At 39.3% G+C, this 23,418-nt stretch overlaps 1 protein-coding gene across 1 annotated transcript in view; it reads left to right on the top strand.

Moving 5' to 3' along the window:
* Window positions 1-23,418, top strand: part of MTHFD1L (methylenetetrahydrofolate dehydrogenase (NADP+ dependent) 1 like) — a gene marked incomplete at both ends in the record, with an annotated part of 146,005 nt that overhangs the window by 58,405 nt on the left and 64,182 nt on the right. The window contains 2 exons of the mRNA XM_080341821.1: window positions 890-958; window positions 5,395-5,506. Coding sequence (XP_080197947.1) covers window positions 890-958; window positions 5,395-5,506 — 181 coding nt within the window. The remainder of the gene's footprint in view (window positions 1-889; window positions 959-5,394; window positions 5,507-23,418) is intronic.

The raw sequence follows: 23,418 nt of genomic DNA, 5'->3' as shown, positions 1-23,418 counted from the left end.
CAGCAGGAAAAAACAGGCTACTCAATAAGTGTATTGCGTACTCTGATTTTTATTTTAATGAATTCCAATTCTGCACTATGATCAATAGGAAAAATAATATATTTGTTTTGATAAATTAGTAGGATTAGTAGGATTAGAAATGGGCATTTAATTTTAGTGTAGAGGAATGCGATGACTTTCTCTTATTTTAGACTCAGTCAGTGTATAATCTAAACTTAACATCCAGCAAAACCTTTAGAGATGAATAAGATTATTTACAATTAAAAACCAGCAATTCATTCAGCTCCCTTTGTCTTCTCATCACCATAGTAAGGCATGTCTAACTTTTAATCTTGGTGATGTATTCATTATCTACCCCAGTCAACTCTGTGTCTGCTTTCATCCTGTGTCTGTTATGTGTATATTTGTACAGGTCTTGAAAAATACCCTTTCTGGTTGTTGCTAGCTATTGATTCATGCTATTGATTCTGTCATGAAAGAAATACATCTGTCAGTTCTTTAGGCAGTTTTAGCAAGTTATTGCCTTCTTGCTGTCTCGGGTCTCAGTGGCCTTTTCTTCCACTTCATCTTCTGGTCCCATGAGCATCCTCATGCTGATCAGTGCATAACTGTTTCTGGTCTCTCCATGAAGTGGGGAGAGTATTTTCTCTACTGTCTTTTAAGGGTATTCAGAGCAAAATATTTTCTATTTCTGTCTTGAAGTAACATCTAAATAGATTCTTTATGTAACACTTTAACACTGCTTATCCATTATGTCTTATGAGCACGCTTTCTTTTTCGCCTTTGAACTGTAAGGTTTTTTCCCTGTTTTAGCTATAAGCTTAAGTGTAACTCAGAGATGTTGCACCTTAGAACTGGCTTCCTTAAAACATGAACTCTTGTTTTTCAGGGAGTAACAGGCGCTTTGACAGTTTTGATGAAAGATGCGATTAAGCCAACACTAATGCAAACATTGGAGGTGAGTATCACTTATGATGCCTGCCCTTCTTCTCAGGCTTACCAATTCCATATTGTGCTTGTTGTGCTTCTCTCCAGCGACTCTGTTTAACTTTCAATGTTCAAGCCAGGGTCAAATCCATAGAGGTATTTTAGGAAGTGTTAATTTGTGTATGTTAATCACCTCTATCTGTATTTCTAGCCTTTGTTCGTTTGTTTATTGTTTTCGTTTGTTTTTGTAGGGTTTTGTGTTGGTTTTTTTTTTTTTTCGTTTCTTTGAGACTGGCTTTAGCCATAATTTTGCCTAGTGTTGCAAACAAGCTGCAGTGCACTGTTGAACTGCTTCTGGGCACACTGGAAGGCAGCTTGGGCTTCCAAGCAATAGACTTCCTTCTCTTTCCCATCTTGCTCTTCTAGGGAAGTTTCCATTTTGTGTATTTTCTTTGCATACATTTTCCCATTATGGTTCCCACAGCCCAGCATTTTGAGTGGAAGGTGGATGATTCGCTGAGGCAATTCTATTCTGTATTATAGTTTGTGCCATTCAGAAACACGAGGGTTCTTTTGCCTGTTTACGCTTTTTCAAAAGAGGGCTCCCAGCCACCCTATCTTGCCATAGTGCCTTCAGAGACTAAATGAAGCTTTGCTGGTCTATGAGAGCAATGTTTTGCACTTGCCCTCATGAGTTTTCTTCCACCAGCTCAAAGAATACAGAATTAGCACAACCTAACTTTGTGCCCAAGCACTCTAGTATTGGCTTTTCAAAGTAAGCTGAATTATGAACAATATTCATGGGAAGAGAGAGGAAGAAAAATATGGGAATAATGAAGCAGTTATAGAAACAAATGCATTTGGAGAAAAATTAATGTACATGATGGTAAGTTTGACCATCAAAATTACATAGCTAGAAGATTTCACAACAGTTCCTGGTAGGATGAAAAGCTGAAGAATACAGAATGTTCATTTATGTAAGTGTATGAAGAATATTTGTGTGTAAGAATTTAATGTAGCATCTGATAGCAGAAACTAGAGGTCACATAGGATCAAGAATGTTACAGCCAGGACTGTGTATGAAATTACCACTTCGATAACATTGTATGCATTAAACATCAGTGTCAAGGTAGCTTTGTTTCTGAGTGTTCAGTCTGCATCACTCTATTTGCACTTTGCATATCTGTTAGAAAATAATGTGGTTTTGTTGTGGTGTTCTAAAAGACAATTATAAATGTCAGAAGAGTTTCTTTTGATCAATAGGCATTTGATTCTGGGACTTGCATTCTTTTCTTTCGTTGTATTACTTTATATAAACATTTCCATGCAATGAAATTCCTGCTTTTAATGTGGTATTATTTCTTGGTGGTTGATTTCCATCATAACCCTGCTACTCTGTCACCAGAAATGCTGCCTCAAGATGTTAACGATTGACAGTGTTTTAAATGCAGGAATGACAGTAAAATCTCAAAATGGGAAGCATGGGGCACTCCACTTACAATAACTGTAGACTTCAATAGAACTTATATCCAGTGCTGTAGAATTGAGATGACTTTGTTTCAAATATGCATAATGATTTCGTAGTGTTTATCCATGTTTGTCATGACAGATTTGTTCCCTTGTGAACTGATCCCTTAATGTTCAGCATTTATATATACCATGCGTAACAGAGCAGCTGCTCTATGGGACAACTCTTTGTAGTTGCAGGCTGGCTGCTTGGGGATGGTCTCCTCATGTTACATTTAAAGTGCCATTCGCAGTAAAGATGAGGGGAGGATGGTAATAAGTATTATAAACATCCATCTAGCAGCCAGATAATTTCAGATATTTATTGACATTCTGGGTTTATTTTCTTTTGCTAAAACTTGGATAATAACATTTCCTGTACTGAAAACAGTCAGCAGAATGGATCCCTGTGCCACTGTTTGTTTCTCCATACAGTTTATTAAGAGTGTAATGAAAATAAGTGGCACTCTGCAGTGTGGGACAGATGGGCTGAAATGACTTGCTGAAGCTGGCCTGAGAAGACATTGTTGTCCCTGTTCCAGGGTGTGCCTGAGGCTCCCGAGGTTCTGCTGGAGTTCACTCCCTTCCGTACCTACACTGTATTTTTCTTCCAGGATTGCTTTTGTAAAAAGACCATTCAAATAACTCCTCCTTTCTTCTGGTGGATTCCAGAGGAGTATCTGTCCATACCAGTGGTTTAGTAGTATGCTTGAATTGGATGTTGGACCCCACAGTCCAAATTTTGTTCTCATCCATGTTGTGTGGATGAACTTTTGGAAGCTCAATTGCACAGGGAATGTTGTGGGAGACCCTTCTGTCCCCCCTTCTGCATAGCAGCCATGGTATGGGCTGGACCACCCTCATCATCTGTGTTTGTGTCCATATATCACATGTGCCCACATGTGTGCTGGGCTCTAGTGGCAGCAGCCCCGTAGTTGCTTGCCACAAGAAATTAAGGGCTTGGAAGAATAAAATTGAATTTAGTGAGTAATAAAACTCACATCAGAATCAGTCCTGTGGATTTCAATCTGGTAACTGAAAACTGTGTTCTTATTTATTCTAAGGCCAGAAGGGTAAATACTGAGTTGAACTAAATTAAAACTTAAGGAAGTAAACCTTAAACTTAGGTTGGTTGAAGTGGTTTGCATTTTATTTTGTATAAGTTATAAGCTCTTTGGGATAGTGATAGTATTTTATTTTGTATAGCACCTCACATTAGATTGATACCTAAATGCTATTATATAAGAAGCTTTGAAGGCCAAGTTAAATTTTTAGCATAAATGTGGAAAACTCCAGGTGATGTTGCACTATGTGGTCATTAGCAGATAGAAAACAAGAAAAAAAATTCTAAGAAAACACTGTTATGTCAGTGTGTTAGGGTGATAATAATCTGCATCATTCCTTTTGTTACAGGGCATAATTTCTGGTTTATTTACTTTTTCTGCTCCTATTCCACTGTTTCTTCTCAAATATGTATGATCTGCCAGTGGATAAAAAGCTACTTGTCTTTGCTCTGAACAAAACTATTAATTATGTAGAATTAATTCTAGAGGAAACCATAAGAACAGATGCTTGTTGTTGATACATTTTATATTATTTGTATTAGTGTTACAGAAATGAGGAAGTCTTTTTTCTATAGTAGCAAATATTTCACTACTGTAATCCAATTGTTCTGGTGTTTTATGGAAAACATGAAAATTTTTCTCTACGTAGGTTGTTTTCTTAAGTCATTAAGGCAGGGAACAACCAGTTTTTATTATGTGGTCAATAGTTTCCAACGTGTGGTTCTGGGGAGTGTTGGATGTGGTCTGCAGCTGATCCAAAGAACACTGTCCTCCGTAATTGCTATTTCTGGTCAAAAACTGAGGAAGGTCGTCCAGTGGCTTGCCTGAAATTTTGCGAGTTGGCAGTAGCTCCTAATACAGAATGTGTAAAGAACATGAATGGAGATAATCTGAAGTTGTCTCCTTACGTGTTCTCTAACTAGCTGCAGACTTTTAAAAGCATTAACACAACAATAGGGATTTGTTTGTTTAAGTATTTTGCAGTAAGACAGTTGAAGTGGCATCCTTCCCTCTGATTGTGTACTCTGACTTGGAGAAAATATAGCAGTTAATATATCTCACCTAATCCTAATCTCTTTCTATAAATACTAATTTTCTAATTTCTATTTCCTTGTGCTGCCTGCCAAAAAAGTAACAGGAAAGATGAGATTTGCTTGCTATCTGACAAATTTCCCTGTGTCATTACTTCATTAACTCTTTGTTTATCCTTTTGCTGGTTTAGATTGCTCCCTGCTACAGAGTCTATTTTACTTACCTATTTGTGTGGTGCCTAGTGTAGGGCAATTTGGGTCTGCACCTGGGGTGCCCAGGTGCTTGGCCAGCAGCGTTGGGTGCTTTTTCCATCATACGTTAGCACACCTGTTGTACTCCAGCCATGCCCCTTCCCTTCTCCCGCTCCAGCTCCTTATCATCAATTCTGGTCCCTTGTTACTGCTGCTGGCTACTTTACCTGCACAGGAATGGCAAGTACCATCTATGAAGAATACAGGAGCAGTAAGGGATGGAGTAGGGCAGGAGCTGGGCTCTATTTGTGTACTGTCTGCCCCAATGCAGTTAAGTGCTGATTGCAGTACATATGCCAGAATAGCACACCACAGCGTTAGGGCAGTGGAAATACGAAACCTTAGTAGCAGGTTGGGTGAGAAGTTGTGTAATTTACCTACAGGTAGCGCTGCTGTCCATTACCTTTCTGTGGATGAAGCAGGTTCTGACACCTAGGCCTGTCAGTGAATGGGGTCTCAAGCACTTGAGATGTACCTGCTCCCTTCCTCCTCTCGAATTATCTAACAGCGCTTACTTGCTATATGTGCTTTTGATTTACATCAATACTGCAAGAGTAATGAACTTGTGTTCTTACTTATCCACTATTAATGATACATCTGTTTTTATCACTCAGGGAACACCAGTATTTGTTCACGCTGGACCTTTTGCTAACATTGCACATGGAAATTCTTCTGTTTTGGCAGATAAAATTGCCCTCAAATTAGTTGGAGAGAAAGGTTTTGTAGGTAAGTAATTATTTTGCTTATTATATTATGGTTTGTTGGTAAGTTAGCAAACAGTGATAAAAGTGAATGGATAAAATTGCAGCCAAAGGTAAGAATTCTACTTCATTTTATGCCAATATTAATAATAATCTTAAAGGGAACATGTAAAAACCCAAAGCACTTCTTCTCTCACCCTGCCCTTTGTCACAGGTGTTTTCTATCATCTGAATGGAAGTAGATTGGTGGCAGTCTTGAGTCTTGATCCAGGTTTTGGAGCCCAAAAAGTATCCTCTTGGATTTGGATTTCCCTCCATTCACTGCATATAATTCCATCTCATGCTTTTTTTGGTCATATCCACCTGTTTGTCTTTAATACTCCTTTTTGCTTCGTTCATCTTTGGCCCCAGTTTCTCTGTTGGTAGATGAAGTAGTGTAGCGGCAATAGAGGAAGACCTTTGTGTGTTGCCAGCTAAAGGCTCTTGTTCAGATTTTATTCTACATAACACAAATCGCCGTGAAACTGGCTTCAAAATGAGACTGCCTTTGCTCTGCTGAGCAAAGAACTTCAGCATGAGTTTTAGATCCTTGTCAGATTATTAAAAGCAATAGTTCTTAGAGTGGCCTAGTTAAACAAACTTTGCAGGTAGTCACTAGTATAAATAGTTTTTCTAATGGTTGTAATTACTGTAAGCTTTATGTTTTTAAAAAATACATTGTTTCTGGGAGCTAGTCAGAGCACATGGGCAGAGACCACATGTAGCTCTTGCTGGTTTTTGAAGTACTATCACATCTACCCTACACAACTGAAGTCTAAAATGACAGCTGGAAGGTGTGTACCAGTCCACGTTGAGGTCATATTTATACAGGCAGAGAGCCCAATGCCTTGTGAAGCTCCACAGCAAAGCAGCTGGCAAGAAACTCCACGACATTCTGCTCAGGGAGGTGTGTGGCTGAACCCCAGACTGGCATTGGAACTCAGTGGGGAAAGCTGATCCTCTGGTTAGTTCAGACAGGAGGAATGCAGGACAGCTACACTGCAGTGCTGTAACTAGCTGAACAAGTTTACTCACTCTTGCTAAAAGTAAAAAGTTTTCACTGTTCCACGTTTCTCTTTTGCCATTGTTCTCATGGAGTCAATCCTTTCCTCGCATTGGATCTGGCACTCATTACGTTCTTGTATGAGCAGTGGCAGTTCATGTTTTGCTACGCAGGTTAGTTGCATAAGCTCATGAAAGATTCCAGGAGGTGCTGGAAATAGCATAAGTGGCAGAACTGCATGGCCAGGAGAGGCATTTTAGGGACCACAAGCTATGAAATGGCTCTCAGCGTTGTGCAGCTGCTTCCAAAGCTGGAACATAAGAAATCTGTGACAGGATCTGCAATTAAATTATTTTCCTGTATAGTAGAATAAATATCTTAATGACTGAGCTAGCATATATACATTATGATGATATTTTATATATTTATTATTTTATTTATATATTTATTACTTTATTTTCCTACTTAAACCATAGTTATTTTAGAGCAGAACATCCTGTGAAGTGTGCAGACAGCACTAAAGAGAATAGCATGGCCCTGAACTTGCACCACAATTTCACAGATATTTTCTGTCCTGGCTTAAGCAGCCTCCTTCCTCCAGCTGCTTGTTTGCAGTCCTGTGCAACCCCTCGCTTGCCAGCACACCTGTTTGCAGAGTCACGTGATAAACTAAACTGGAGAGCTGGTCTTGACCGAAAACAACTACAACAAAAAAAAATCTTCTTCCTTCCCCTCACACAGTGGCAGAGCAGGGGGAAGGTGAGATAATGCCACATAAGATAGTGTTTTCACTGAAATAAATATTTGTAATATTATAGCCTCATTTGGAGCTTTAAAGTGCCAGTAAAGCTACTGTGGATGCACTAGCTAATCAGATTGAGCCTGCATTGCTGGAGCAGCTAAGCCTGTCTCCTTTCTCAGCCTGTGCTCAACTGTTTTTGCATGACATCCCGGCAGAAACCTGTTGCCCTTTTTGTTGGCTTAGTTTTCTGCTGACTTAACACAGAAGCAGTTCAGCTCAGAGTCACAAAAACACTGGAGCTGGGGCAGGAGAGCGTGAGCTGGGACAGCCAGCAGCAAAAAAATAATCTGTTGTGTAGATCCCACTGTTTGTGTGACTGTGTGCCATGGCCAAGGCAAAAAAAAAATAAATTAAAAATCCTCCAAAATGTTCTTTTAAAATTTATTTTTAAACCTTGCTTTCTCTCTCTGGCTTACATTGCCTGCATCTCTGCTTGCTCTGCAGCTGGAATTGCAACGTGCTGTGCCTGTTGAGTAGTGCCAGTTAACAACGGTGTAGACTGTTTGGTTTAAATAAAATCTAAACAAAGTTTAACCGTTGAGTCCTGTCGTGAACTCTCACTAATTGAAGGCATTCTCTACTTCAGTGCCAGGTATCCAAGTGAATCACAAGCCCTCATTAGTTTGAGGCAGCCCAAGCCTTTTAGCTCAGCTTGTCCATTTCCTCTTCCCTTGTATGTAGCCTTGTTGCTACATACTGACAACTCAGTCTTTTTGCTCTAATGCTGAGTTCTCTTGGTATGAGTTTTATCACTGAACTTTTAGTGCAATATCTTGGCCAGCACTGGGTGACTTGCACTTGTTTATCTTCTCAGCCTTCTACTGCTTTGGACCCATTGCCCTGCAGATTCCCCCCATCCTTGCTGTGAGCAAGTGCAGCCCATTGAGGATGGCTGTGGGGCGCAGGCAGCCCCTGCACTTGTGAGCGGCTCGTGCACTTGATTCTGACATTTCATTTTTCTTTTGTATGAAAGATTGCCTAAACTGGCCTGTTTAACTAATTCTACGTTACTTGCTTTTGGCTCACCTTAGTTGTTAATCAGTGAGGACAGCTGACATGTCAGCAGTGTCAGGGAAAAGAGCTTGGTGTTTAGGCTGAGTCCTGTGCTATGACTGAGTGGGGAAATATGCCTTTATCTGTATTTAGGCAATTACTTCTTTTGGGGTGTTTTGTTCTGTGGTGTTAACCTCTTTCATTCCTCTTTTGCTCTTCATTGCTGTCTTCTGATGTCTGAATGCCAAACTCATGGCTGATCCACAGAAGCTGGTTAATACTGAAGGCCACACCTGGTGTAAATTGCAACTGAAGTTTTTAGTGGCAGGCCTGAGGATAAATTTACCACTTGAGCAAACCTTCAGTTTTGCAGAATTTTTTTTTTGTGCTTGTGTTCTTATTGCATGGTTCAGGGATTGTGTTTTGATTTTCTGGAAGTCCTCTTCTGAAATTGCCTCTATGCCTCATCTTTCTTTCCTCTGTAGTTTCCCACCATTGCTTTGAGGAAGATTTTCATGGGTAGTTTAGAGTGATTGCCTTAAGTGAACAAAGAACTGTTGTATTTGTTTCTCTGACAGCAGATGTCTCATGTTTGGATCAACATAATGTATGATGTATATTGCAAAATACATGATTTAAGGTCCAAAGATTACACTGTTTAAGGAACTAAGTGTTCCTGGTAATATTTTGCCATTAAGATGCTGCAGTATAGGAACGAAGCATTTCACAAAACAGTTTTGGGTGTTCTTAAACATGCACACACATTTCTCAGGGATCTGGGAAACTGCACGGGTTCAACCACTTTGTAACTGCTGCCACTTAAGAGTCTCATTCATAAACACTGGATGTATGCGGAACAAAATACAAAGTCCTTGCCTTAGAAAGACTTGCTTGTTACTCGAGAGGCAAGAGGTGACAAGTGCCTACTGACAGGCAGCTGGCAAAGCACAGGAAAAATTGCCTTTATCACAGTAGTATTGCTGTTCTGCTCACCCAGCAGTTTTCTTTTTTGTGGTAGTTTCTGGGGGTGAGTGAGGGGAGGAGGGGGGCAGGAATTCTTGGTGTAATTTGCAAGTAGAGGAATAGTGAGAGAGTCTTTGCATTTCAGGAGGCATGTCTCATGTTGGGGAGAGCAGAAGAAGGAGTGCAAAGAAGCATCAGTGGGATGGTATTTATTCTGGTTGCTGATGTCTTGAGTGTCTCATTGAGGATACAGTCTTGTTTAGAGAGAAGTGCCATGAATTGCACCCAGAAATGTAGGGGACTAGACTACAGAGCCCATACCAACTTGTTACCTTTCAGGCATGACATGAGGACAAATTGTTTTGCAATCCTTGTTGACTACTGTGGGCATGTATGCAGGCAGCCTTGGTAAGAAGGTAAAGGAGATATCAATAAACCAAAAAAAGGAGAGGGAAATTTTGGTAACTTTATCAACACAGAATGAAGTTGGTCACTTGGTCACTCCTAGTGATGAGTCTGGTGTTTTGCTCGGGAAGAGGTAATAATTTCTGATGCTTAACGTGCTTAATATCATCGGGTCTTCTTGCATCACATCTCTCTGCTGATCCTTCTTCCTCCTATGTTGGCCTCAGGTTCCTTTTCTGCATCAGTCTGATTGTTTCTTAATACTCTGTTAAGGTGAATAGAAAGGATGAACTACTAGGATTTTTATTCAGTGAATGCAGGCTGCCCAGGAGGTGTTTTGAAGACTTAAAGGATGAAAAAGGAATGAGCTTTCCTGAGACATATTTGCCAGTATGTCAGAAATTATTGTAATAAACAACTCAGCAGGTTGTCCTATCCACCTCTGTAATCCCTCAAAGGTGTTTCAGCTGAGGAAAGGCATTGTTGTAAGTCAGAAAAAAAGTGAATCCTAAACCAAAGTCCTTCTGAAGTTTTTTTTCAGGCCTGGACTACCTGATTGGTGATTGCTTGCTTTCCTACTCTTAGTAAGCCCATCCCATTCAATGCTGAGAGCATGCTTTGCTAAGCAAGGTTAAGTGTGCCTTTGTCTTTCCTTGTGGCATATCAAGTGACAAGAGGGAGGTCACTGCAAGCTGTTGGTGCCTTTCATAGGAAAGGTTCTTTTTCTGTTTCTTTCTTTAGTTGGTCCACTTTATGTAATTGGAAAGACTTTGTCACACGTTTTTAATGGTATAAACTCAAGCAGATGCAGTAAACTTTTATAAGCTGAGTAACTGACTCTTTATTGTGCTGGTACTCTTGTTAGAATGATGCTAGCTGCTCTGTCTGTTCAGTACATACAAAGTTGTATTTCAAAGGGTATCCATTTTACATAACTCTCATAGTAGACATTGTATAATAAGTTTATAAACCACCTAATAAAATTTGTATGAGTTTAATACACTAAGTGAATAATCTTCAGTAGATTTTTTTAAATGTCATAAGACACTTCTATCTATGTTCTTAGTAGTAGTGGTTTTCCTAAAAAAGAAATAAAGCCTGAATACTTTGGCTAAACTTCTTTTGGCACCCGTAGTACATGTAATATTATTACATTTAAAAGTTGACTTCAAGGATTTCCTTTTAATTTTTTATGTTGTTCAATACCGCTAGGAAGGGCATCCATGTGGTGACCCTCCAGAGAGCTTTAATTTTTCACATTCTCTCCAGCATCTTTCTACCTTGTGTTATTTCATCTCTGACTTCTTCATGCATTATTTTCACAAGAAATAAAATGTAATACGATTCCATTCCAACATTATGCTCTTTGAACCAATGTGGGTTTTTTTCTTGCTTTAAGTGTTAAAGCCATGCTACAGTTTCATGGTACAAGGTAGTTGACAGCATTATCAGTATAGGTGTTACTGGCCTACTCTGAAACGTGTGTGCTACAAACTAGAAAAGGGATGTTAAAAACTTTGCAGTGTTTTCTGTGATCCCATTCATAATGCAGCTGCTCAAGCAGCTGTGCTTAGCACAACTGTGGCAGTGGGCTCTTGGGGAGAAAGATGATACTGTGTTAGCCAGTGTTGCTGCAAGGCTCTTAAAATCATGGCCTAATAGCACAAGACATAGTGGTACCACAAACTGCAAAATAAGGGACCATTGCTGCAAGAGGATTGTGAATCTTTGCCATTCACTTGGGAATGGTGATGCCATTCACATCCCAAGTGCCCTTTTTATTTCTTTCTTCACATTTCTCAAGGTAAAAGTAAATTCAATTTCTTTCACATGTTGTAAAGAGGAAACAAAACATCTTCTCCTCTTACCTGTTGCTTTTAAAATCTTAGCAAATTTTCTTACCAGTAAGCTGGAAAGTATTCAGAGACATCATGCGACACATTTTCTTTCACTGACAGGAATTCAAAGTTCCTGAAAGCTAAGTTTACTTACAGTTTCATCACGAATAATCTGAGTGCAAATCCTGCATCCCTTGCTTACGGATTGCTGCCACTGAAGGTCAAGTGACAATGATTTAAATTACTTTCTATTGCAGAAAATGCTTAACACAGTCTTGTGGTAATTTATGAATTATTATGCCAAATGACAATCAAAACTTTTCTTATATCTTTGTGTGTTCAGAGTCCTTGAGAAAGCCCTGAGTGACTCCACATTTTCCGTGCAGATCTCTTGAAACTTTTGCTTCTGGCAGTTCTGATCTTTAGCATACATTGCAAAATAAAACTTTTCAGAAGGAAGATTGGGTAGAAGAGAGCTGTTGTGAACATTTTTGTGTGTCAGGAAATATTCTAGCATTGACCTTAGTATAATCTGTTACTGTATTTCAGAGTTGAATTAACTGGGAGCTTGTAAACTATGCAAAGCTAAGCTCCAAACTGGAAGTTGATATTGATTGTGAACTAATGAATTATGTCTAACTAATATTACACTTTTCATTTAAAAAGTGGTATTATGCCCAATAAGGAGAGGTGATGCTATTTTGAAGATAAAAGCTCCCACTTTATGGACCGTCTTGTGAGATTTTTTCTTCTTCCCATTAAAGAAAAAATAAATCTGCAAAGTGTTAAAAATTCAGATGGCATTCCCTCACTACAAAACATATTTGTGAATGTGCTTTCCCAAATCTGTTGTTGATATCCAGAATGATGAGTGGCAATTTACAGGAACAAAAGAACATGCGATTATAAATCATCAGCCATTTAGTTGCATTCTCTGCTTTATCTGACAAGTATATCAGATGATCTCCTTCATAAACTGACTGAGCTCCAGTTTGAAACTAGCTGGAATTTTTAACTCTTGCTGCTACTGCTGGTAAGTTAGCTGGGTTTCTGTGGCCAATTTGGACTGATTTACTCTTGTTCTGTAAAACTGTTTTCCAGCTTAGTCTTTTCTTTTGCAGGTGATATTTTTTTTACTGTCTGTCAAACTGAACAAACACAACTTGTCTAATCTTTTCTAGGCTTGCCTTTCCTATAACACAGCCTATCTGCGTTTTTAGGTGTTGCATCTGTTACAGTATTCAATTTCTTCAACATACGTGCATGCACAGAGCTCTGTGAAGTCAATCTTGCCTTGCTGGTGTTCATCTTCAAATCAATCACCATTTTTTTCCTCATTTTCCTTACATCACTCATTCTGTGATTGGCAATACTGGTACGCTCCCACACTCTGATGTTTGGAAGTACGAAGTTCCCAAATTGCAGGTCAGATTTGTGTCATTGATCTCCAGTGGCAATGGCTGTTTACTAATAACTTTCAAATCTGTTTCTCTTCATTTCTTTCTAAACACCACAGCAGCTTTTTCCTGTGTCATATCCTAGTTCCTCTCCATCTTGGCGATGCTCTCAAACTTTGTCATTGTCAATAATCTCCATCAGCGTTACTCGTTCTGCTGAGGTTGTTTAGCAAATAGGAAATTAGAGCTCTCAGGCTGGTCCTCTCCTGTCCCACAGTTCTCCTGTCATGGCTGAGTAGTCTCCTCTCTGTTAATCATGTGATTACGTTTTTTTCTAGTCTTGCTGACACATTCCCCTGTATTGCTGTAGCACGTTTTTCTCCTGAAGGCCACATTGATGAGATGTTGTCACATTTTTGTTACTGGAGAAAGGTTTGTATCTGGCATAGCCTGCCTCTGCTAAACAAAGCTTATAGTTATTACTTATCTCAAATTTTTTTTAAATTATTCTTTTCTCAAAAATCTGTTTGAAAACCGTTAAGCCTATAGTCACTCAGATTTCTCCCCACTCCTCTAAATTACTTACGTACAGGTTTTGATACTTTTCAGATATAAGGCACCAACAGAAAATAAACTTATTTAAAACGCTGGTACAAGCTTTACATTGTATGGGGTTTGTTTTTTCTTCCAGGATTTTGAAATTCCTGATTCACTCTTCCTTAAGAGTAGTGCATTCAGTTCTTCTATATTTTTGTTTTTAATTTCATCTTTAATATGTTGACCTTACTTTATTATTATAGCTTCTACTTTTTAATTTGTGTGGGTGAAGACGATTGCAATTTGGTTTAGTTTCCTTGGCAAGCTCTGACACTCTTTCTCTATTGTAGCAACACTGTCTGTCTTTTCCTTTCTTCTAAAGCTCATATAATTACTAGTTACATATCTCTTCTCAAATGTCCACCCTGTATGGTAACAAAACTATGCATTTGGCTGCTTTTCCTCCTAGAGACCAGGAGTTACCACTGTTCTCAGCCCAGATGTCATGTGAAAGACCAGGAATTTTAATTGGTACATTTAGAGGAGTTTCAATTCATGGGTGATTTCAGTGTGAGGAAAGCAATTTAAAACATAACGATGGCATGATAGAAGATAATGAAGTGATAGCATGGCCTTGCATGGTTGTTCTCAAGTTTTTTTTAAACTTTGCTGGTGGATGGATATTGCTGTGTGCCTCTCTGGCAAAAGAAAATATATGGTTTTCTCACAGACTAAGAGCTGTGAAGTGGCACCGTGTATGTGTTGGTCTGGTGCCGGTGGTCCCATCCATCTCCACCAAGCAAGTGGAGAATTGAACATACATACCTTATTTGAGAAAGCCACGCTTTGTTTTCTTCATAGTGGGTTTTCAGAGTAGAAGGGAGATGTCATGCAATAGTGTTTGGACGGGGATCGTATTCCCAGGGGATCTGCCATGGTGATGATGGGGAGGCAGGAAGGGCAGCGTGAGTGTTCCTGCTGGTGTCTGGTAAGCGGAGCTGGCTGGCTCCTGAGGAGCTGGTGTCCTGAGGAGACATGTCCTTGCTGTTCCTCCTTGCCCAGGAAAAGACGAGGAGATAGAGCTGCTGAGTCCGTCATTTGTCACCAGCAGCTCACGTTCTCACATTGAGAACTGCTGGTCTCATGGCTGAGGCAATGTAGTGCATGTCAGGAGGCATACATACATCTTGTGACCACCTCCACCCTTGACTAGCTTCGTGGCCTTATACAGGTAATTTCAGCCTCCATGCCCGCATATGTAATCCCATTCTTCCTGATTGGTTTATTCAGCTTCGAAACTTTCTTAGGGGCAAGAACTCTCTCACCAGAGCAAATGGAGAGATGCCAAACACTACAGTAGTAAGGACTTTAAGGTAACAGGAGTTTTGTAGAGCCATGGCAACTGCCAGTGCTTAAACATGCGTCAGGAATTCACTGACAAGCTGACATGGTATTTTAATGCTCTATATGCTGAACTCTTCTGCAACATGTTAGAGCTTAACACAACTCTTTCCTCTGTCAATGACATTCATAAATTAAAGATATGGAGTGTACAACTGTTAAGGGCTATCCTTTATGCCCGATCTCAGGACAGTTACCCAGAGGTAAAAATAGATAGGAAGGATCTGTCATTCATTCAAAAAGCAGAGGCACTGCCCAGTTCCTGATAAAATACCATTCTATGGAGAAGAAACTGATGACATTGCAACTTCTGTCCTATTCATTTTCCCTTCCCTCCTCAAGTAGCCATCTTACCTAGTTTTAAAACTCCCAGCTTGTATGAAGCAAATAAGCAGTTCATTTTGTTCTTTTGTTACCTACTGGCTGCATTGCTTTTATTTATAAAAAGAGAAGAACCAGAGGTTAAAAAAATACAAACAGTAAAACATAATATATGCTAGGAAGTTCTCCCAATTTATCACTTGGCAAAGGAAATAAAAGCAGGCTCCCTAGCTAACAGCGTTACTTTTGCTTGGGGTTATTTGGCAGAAAATCCATCATCCTGTCTTCATTTGTGAGTATTTCATATTGACTTACACCCTTTAGCAAGGGTCAGTAGGGCAGAGTATGCATAAAGAGTTCAAGTCCCTTTTCAAAGGCTGAATTTCAATTTTAGTGGATGGTTTATTTTTAATATCATTTGGAAATGAAAGGTCTTTATTAGATTTTTTGTTTGTTTGTTTTACTGGCTTTTTGATACTGAAATCTAATATTCTTTTTTATGGACTACTTGCATAAGAATTAGGTTTCTTCAGACATGTCTGTCATGTTGGAGAAACCTTTGCTTTACTTTTTGTTTTCTGAGCCATTGTTCTGAATCTGCAGGCAGGAGTGCTTTGTTGCCTGCTAGCTTTTATAATTAAAATTGTTAATAATGTACAAATATGAAGGGGCCAATATTTGTTTATATGCGTATTTACTTTGTGAACTGTTGACTTACATTTTCAAGGCTCCAGAGGAGTCAATACAAATGCGAAACGTGGTAAGGACATAAATACGTGTATTTCCATTTTTTATTATGGCAGTTATAGTTGGCAGAGGTTTAATATAATCCAGTACAAGTTTATATTTAGCGGAATTGATTTTGTGTTTTCTGCTGCTATTCCATAAACATGTGCACACTAAGAGCTCAGTTAATGGGTGTCTTCAGGGAGAATTGTTCAAAGCTACATTGTCTTTGGGATTGGAACTCCAAAATGTTTTCTTGTCCTGTGCTACCCTCCCTACCAGCCCAATTGAAATAAAGTCATGGTTTGGGGAAAAGATTACAGTATGTCTTTAGATGTTCTTGGAAGAAAAATGCACATGCAGAAGGTTCCTAAGATTTTTTATTTGCAGATGTTTTATTTTGCCTCATAAATTTTATTACATACTCTATAAGACAATATAAAAGAAAAATACTGTGATTTCTCAGAAAGTAGGCTGACTTCAAATTGGGGTTTGTTTTGGTTTGGTTTTTAAATTTTCAAACAACAGACTGTGTATGTTATTCTATGCTGAAAATGTCTAAATATAATAATTTTAAAAGAAATTGTTATTTCTCTTTGAAAACATAAATTAAGTTTGCTTACATATCTGATCATATAACCTGGTGGGATTAACTTTAAAGAAAAATATCAATAATTCATGACTAGTCATATAAATATATTTCTAAACCTTTTCTAAACATGTTAATTAGATTGCAAATAATACTAGGTTATGTATGGCCAGTACGATTTGCTAATGGGAAGAGTGTTGCTTTGGCAGATGTCCAAAGTGCTTTTGAAGGTCAGATGTTGACAGTATTTGATAGTGTTCAGAGACTGTTTTCTGATTATATAAAATAATACATTAAAAGAAAAGATTAATATCCTAAGTGATATATCAGGGTCAGTCTGCTGCTCTGACCTCGTAATTTTATTTTTGCAGTTTTATATAACTGCCCTGTAATTAATTTGATTTGATTGAGAAAACAGATTCGACTCAAATACAGTAAGACAAAATGTGGGCTACATATTTGTACATATTTGAGTGGCCTATCTGTCTTTTATATGGTGGGTCTTTTTGTTGATCCCTTTATCCTTGATTTGCTATGCTGACAGCTTTATCGAAGCTGACAATCTCAAACTCTTCAACTTTGCTTCCTGAAGTAATAAGGCACATGCTTGTAATGTATCTTCAGCTTGGCCCCAGCTGCAATCTCTGAGTGGGAATGAAGCTTCAGGGACAGAGCAGATGCTTTACATGCATGAGGATGCTGCGTCTATCCTCTGCCTTCATCTACTGCATCTCAAACAGAGCTCCCAAGAGGCTGAGTAACAGCTTCATAAATCAAAGGTTGCAGATTCAGCTTTTCCTGCAGCCAATTAGGAACTGAGCGTATGGTTTGGGGTCCTTTGCTGCACGAGGAGTGTAAAAGCACAAAAATGCGGGGGAAGGCCAAGGGCAAAAGTGTACCTGAGATGACAAGGTGATAGGCAATTATTAACAGGAACTGAAAAAGAAATCAATGATTTATAATCTTTAGTAAAGGAGTATCCACTAATAATGTAGAAATATTGCAAAAATGGTAATCAGTAGGTTGCAATGGCAATTCTGTTGCCTTGATTACATGAATTGTGGTTAAGTGGAGAAACTCACAATAGGCATTGAAGGATTAGCCCTGAGCAGTTGAAAGGATTTGGCTTGTAAACTAGTAGAATTATGGTTTGGTTTGATTTTGGTTGTGTTCTTAATTGGGAAATCCATGTAGGAAAATCCTTCTCCATGTGGGATTTGTTGGTGTGTGACCTTAGTACCTTCACTCTCCTCAGTTTATAATTCTTTCTCTAAGACAGATTACACATATGTACACACATATGGTTCAACACACACAGTTATTTTCCACAGCAATTTTAACCAGCTGAGTCCTTTTTCCTTATCCAAAAATTACAGGGAAAACAGTAAATACATATTAATAAGTTTGACACAAGCCATCAATCTTACACTTTGAACAGAGTTTCCAATACCGGCTTTGTCGAGTTTATTTTAAAAACATAGGCAATTAAAACCAAGCTAATGCCGAGCTAATGTGGATACAGAAGGTATTGGAGGGCTTACATCTGAAAATCTTCCATGATTTCAGAAGTTGCTCCCGCTGTATTTCTCCGTGCTTGTGGCTATTACATAAGGTCTGTGCAGCACAGTGGGCTTTATGTGCGTGCTTCTTTTATCCTCATCTGCTCTTCCGTGGCTTGTGCTGCATTTTCTCACCACTAGCAATTTTTTCACATCTTGTAAAATACTACAAACAGTATCCTGTGCTTTCTCTCTCCGTGGAAAGTCATTCTGTGTATTATCTTAAATTCTTTGTGTGTTTGAAACATCTATCACACGCTTTGTAGAATTTCCACCAGCACAGAGCTATCCAGCTAAGCTCTCAGATGGCCTTGTAATTTACAGCCTTTGCATCAGATGTTTCACTGTGCAATTTTTTCATCAAAACAAACTGCTAGTACGGTGGAATGCTCTTCTTCCTGGGGATACATAACAGGAGATGTCCTTTTCCATGGATTTCTAAAACATGGCTCATTAGTTTTTTCAAGAATAGTGGTGGTGGTGGTGTCCCCTCCCAGGCCAATCATGAAGAAGAAGCATTCTGTCTCCTAGCAAAGACTAAGTGGAATGAAACCTCCTCCTACAAGGAGGATTTGCTGCATGCATGCACTGAAAATACAGTGCCAAAATCATGGGTGAAATGGTGATCATAAAAACCAGGCACTCCCCAAGACTTTAAAAGGGCAGAGTGGGGAATACTGCCCATAATGTGTGCCTCAGTTAAGAGTTTGAGAGAGTTTTAACAAGGCAGCAGCCCAAGGCAAATCATTGCATGCATTATGGGGTAGGCTTACACTGCAGTGATTGATGATCTGTGCCTGGCATGCCTCGGGTGATTGCACCAAGTGACAGGAGCATTGATCATCGTGATTCAGCGATGGATCATTGTTGTGTGGCATCCACCAAAGCTGCAGCTGACACCTCTGTTCAACCATCCATGTACAGGTGCTTTTGTTTTGTGGTGAGAACAAGGAGGAGTGCATGTGGCTGGCAAAGTGATGTCCTGGCCTTGCTGCCTCTTGCAGCTGTGCCCATCTGAAGGCATGCAGGAGCGTGTGAATACCCACAGCCTGGCGTGTGGTGGTGAGTGGTTAGATGGAATTGTCTCTGAGTTATGGTAGTCTCTGAATGTACCTTGTATGGCTGTGGGAAAAAAAAAGTATTAGTTATTCGCTACTTGTATCACTCATTGCCTGATTGTAGTTCCGCTGCTCTTTTGAAATTATGTCACCTACCAGGGTGTATGCTGAACTGGTGTTCTCTCCTTTATGTCCTCTCTTTCCTTTTTCATGAATCAGTACAATATTGGTGCTAAGGCAGGTGTTGCTTCATGGCCATTTGATGAAATGGGTAGAATATTTCCAGGGAAGAGATCTTCAGGCTCTCTGCCTGCCTATTGAAGTCAGTGTTTTCCAGATGCCTGTAACGCAACTTCTTAAAGCATGTTCAAAGTCCGTTTTCTGTAGCTCTTTCAAAGGCAGTAGGAGGAGCCAAAACCTGAGAGCTCAACAAAAAGCAGCTTCGTTTTGATGGATTTGTGTCAGGAGCTTCAGCCAACTGGATCTTTTTAAAGTGAAAGTAAATGAAAGTCTATTAGTGAGATACCCAGAAAGAAACACGGTTTAGGTGTGATGAAATTTATTTTAAGCACTTAGGGTAATACTATGGGTACCATGAGTTGAGTTAATATACGCCTTGCAGTCAGGCAACTGTAGAAGAACGGCCTTAAATGAAGGGCCATCAGTGCTGCTGTTAATTATTCCTTTCACACAACTCCATATAAAAAAGTGGTGAGGTTTTAATTTTGTGATTACCAGAAGGCTAATAATTCTTTGCCAAAGGCCATGATGATCTCTTAAGTATGAGATAACGTAATTGCCTTATTCCTGTGCCATAAATTGTGCTCCTTTTTAAAAATGTGGTCATCTGTCTTATGAGCAAATGATACTCTGTTACCTGAAAGGAAACGTGCTATGAATGGTAAAAGAATGAAGCCTGAAAGTCACACTTCTTTTGTTAGAATTTTTCTAGTTAATATTGTAAAGAAGGAGGTCAGAAAGGGGAGAACTGTGTATATTTGCTTAGGATATTCAGCTATGCCATTCAGCCATTCATGTCAGGGGCCAACACTTAGCCTATGAGTTATGGATCTTTAAATGAGTATAGGGCACAGAAGTTAAGAGAAAGTGGCTCTAAAACCCAGCAGGCTTAGCAGAGGGATTCAGAGAAACATGTAGCCTGTGAAGCCACATACACCTCACTTTATTTCTATTAGAATGAATTGCTTGTGGTTTGTAAGACACCTTCAAGTTTTTAATGCCTAGTGATAAATCTAAATAACGAGCTTGTTATTAGTGAGCTGCGAGAAGATGTCAAATTTTACAATTGAAATATCAAAGTATGGTTTGACAAGGTGGCTAGGGATGAATTAACAGTTTACCACTGTTGAAATGCATCTCCCTTCCTTCCCCTGCTTCTGCTTGTCTGCTTCTGTTGCTTGTTTTAACATGTTCAGATACTTGTCTGGTCTCACTTCAACTGATTCAAATCTAACCCAATGGAAAAAAAATAAAATAAAAAATTCTGTGTCTTTCTGTTTGTTTGTTTTCTGGTTAGCAAATTCCACAAGTTCACCTTCCAATTAGATGAGTGCCAAAATCTGCCAAAGTCTGAGCAGCAGGGAGGGAGCAAGAAAGAAAGGTGGAAGTATTAAGAGGGATCAGGAATTGCCCTTTCAGCAAAGCAGGGTGCTCATTTGGTTCAGCCGTTGTGTAAAACCATGCCCTAAATGGGTATTTTGTAGGCAGGAATTACCACAGTTGCACTTCTGTATATTTTCAAGAGGGGGAGGCAAGCAGAACTGTGGAGATGTGCAGAACGTGCTTTCTGTCACACAGCACCACTCCTGTCAGCTCCTGGAGTTTTCAGTTTGATTTCCCCCACACACACACCCCGAAATTTCAAATCCAACATATGCAGCGTACATATATAAACAGGTCTGTAAAACCCCCAAAGAGGAATTGTATCCTTAATTCTGAGAGAATCAAGATTTAAGAGTTATCTTCAGCTGTCTGACTTGTAAGTAAAGTAAACTTTCTGCTTGTTTTTCATCTATAGTCTGAGGATAATCTCTCTGAGTCATTGTGCCTATGCTTTTGTTTAATGTATAGGATGATCCTGGAAAGTCAGCAGCAATTAATATTTAAAGTGAGTAGCTCTGAGAGGTTATGCTGTAACCTTTAGTTTCTCATTTAAAGCTGCTCTGCATTTCAGTAGTAAAATTCATCTCTCGTGGAAAAATAAATGTATCTGAGGAAAAGCTTGAAATGGCTGAAGTATATTCCTGAGAGCCGAGCTCCCAGTGCAGCCCTTGCTGCCAGGAGGCAGGGACAATCAGCTGCTGCCTAGGACTCTTGGCCACTGGAGACAAGTCTCCTTTGGAGGATGGTGGCATGAATTGAACTGCTGCTGTCATGAGCTATGGATGGCAGGGTACTTGAATGTGAATACTTGTTTTCAGCTGAAGTATTTTGTTTGTGTGAAGCAGTTGAATATTTCCATGACTTTTTTTTTTTTTTTTTTGTCTCTGAAGAAATTTATAGTAGGAGGGGTCTCAAGCACTAGAGCTTGGGTATTGTGGGTTGGAGAGTATGCTGGTGCAACCAGAAACCAGGAATCTATAGCGTGTCTCTTCAGGCATGCTTGTGCAGGTGGGCTGTTCTCTGTCTACATTTAGAGAGACTTCCACACAGTCTCGAATGAGTAGTATTCTACTATTTACGGAACATAACTCCATATAATCTGGTTTCTGAGAATAAAGTTTGTTTTGGTAGGACTTCTTGCAGAAGAAAACGCATTAATAGCTATTAGAAGTGTGATCCTTTTGGCTTCAGAAGCCAGGAGTGACATATCTGCTGGTTCAGCCAACAGTACAGGTTGATGGTCAACAGTCAGAAACCTGCAGTGGCCATACCTCTGCAGAGCACAGACTGCCCTGGCATCTTTCTTTAGCAAAAAGTGAAAAGTACCTGTTACCTCCAATAAGGAAGTAAAATCTTTGGTAGCCGATGCAAGCTATTTTTGTAATGGCATAAAAAATGTTCAGCCTTAATATATGCATGTGTAGTTTTCTGCTGGACTTCGTGTCCAGCAGCACAGCAGCAGTAGCTGCAAGCGCCTGTGTTGCATGCCATCTGAGAATGTATCAGAAGAGAAATGAACATGAAAACTCCCTCTGTTAGGAGAGAGGGGGGAAAAAAGGCGGAGCGGGGGGGAAGGGAAAGAAAAAGTATCTGCTGCATTCCAAAATCAGCCATAATAATGGAAGTTCACATGAGATAAATTGCCAGAGTCAGAATGGACAAACATCTGGTTTATTCATCCCTAGCTATACTAACAAAAATACGATATCCTGCTAGATAAATCGCTGTTCATCCTATTTTATCTTCGTGGTTGTGCACCTTGGTATTTTTTACTTAAACAAGAACATATCAGTACTTTACAGCTAGCATGCCTTCAGCTCCAGGTTCACAGTTCATGTGCCTCTGTGACTTTGAACTCTTCTTTTCCTGAGTTTACCAGCAGACAGCTGCACCAGAACAGATATGTTTACATGTGGGGAGTAAGTGGCAGGTCACAGCTCAGAGTTTCCATTTCCTTTTACATTGTTCAGGAATCCAGGCTCACAATTCGTGTCCTAAAGCTTTGCCTCATGTGTACACATCTGACTTGGCCCTTTATAGTACAAATGTTTTATTTTGACATTGATTTGTTGATAGAAAGGGCTAACTAGGGAGAAGCTACTTTCACTAGAAGTTGCCATCAGTTTACATGAAGTTCAATTGTGGGTGAAATATCTTGAAATTCTAAACATCATTTTCTCTAAGGCTCTTAAGCAGTATGTAAATGTGAGGCTAATGCATAACCACTTTATGCACGTATAGCATGACAGATGTATTTTTAGGCAGAGAAAAATTACATTTTGTATTAAGCATAACAAAGAAATTTGATTAGCTGCTTAAACCATGACACTGACTATTTAAGTTATTGTCCTGCATAGGTGATAAAATATTCCCAGGTGTGCTTGGCAAGGCAGTAATTCCATGAAAAGGTTATGGTAATTAAAAACAAGAAAGCAAACCATAGGAGTGATTTGTTAATTTGCTTGAACTCCAGAGTGGAATTAGAGACTTAGGTGAAGAGTATCCGTTGTTCTGACTTTACACTGGGTGACACACTTCTCATCACTGCTATTGCCTAATTCCATATTTGTGAGCTTTTCCTTTCCCTTTTACACCTAACTTGGATATTTTGTGTACTTGCTCTGAATGAAAACTGTGGTTTATTGGTTATTTTGGTAGCTGAACTGAGTGAGATAAATGTTAC

The sequence above is a fragment of the Nesoenas mayeri genome, assembly GCF_963082525.1.
Source record: "Nesoenas mayeri genome assembly, chromosome: 3".
Lineage (NCBI taxonomy): Eukaryota > Metazoa > Chordata > Aves > Columbiformes > Columbidae > Nesoenas > Nesoenas mayeri.
The sequence above is the reverse complement of the archived record's forward strand: the minus strand, read 5'-3'. Positions and strand labels throughout refer to the sequence as shown.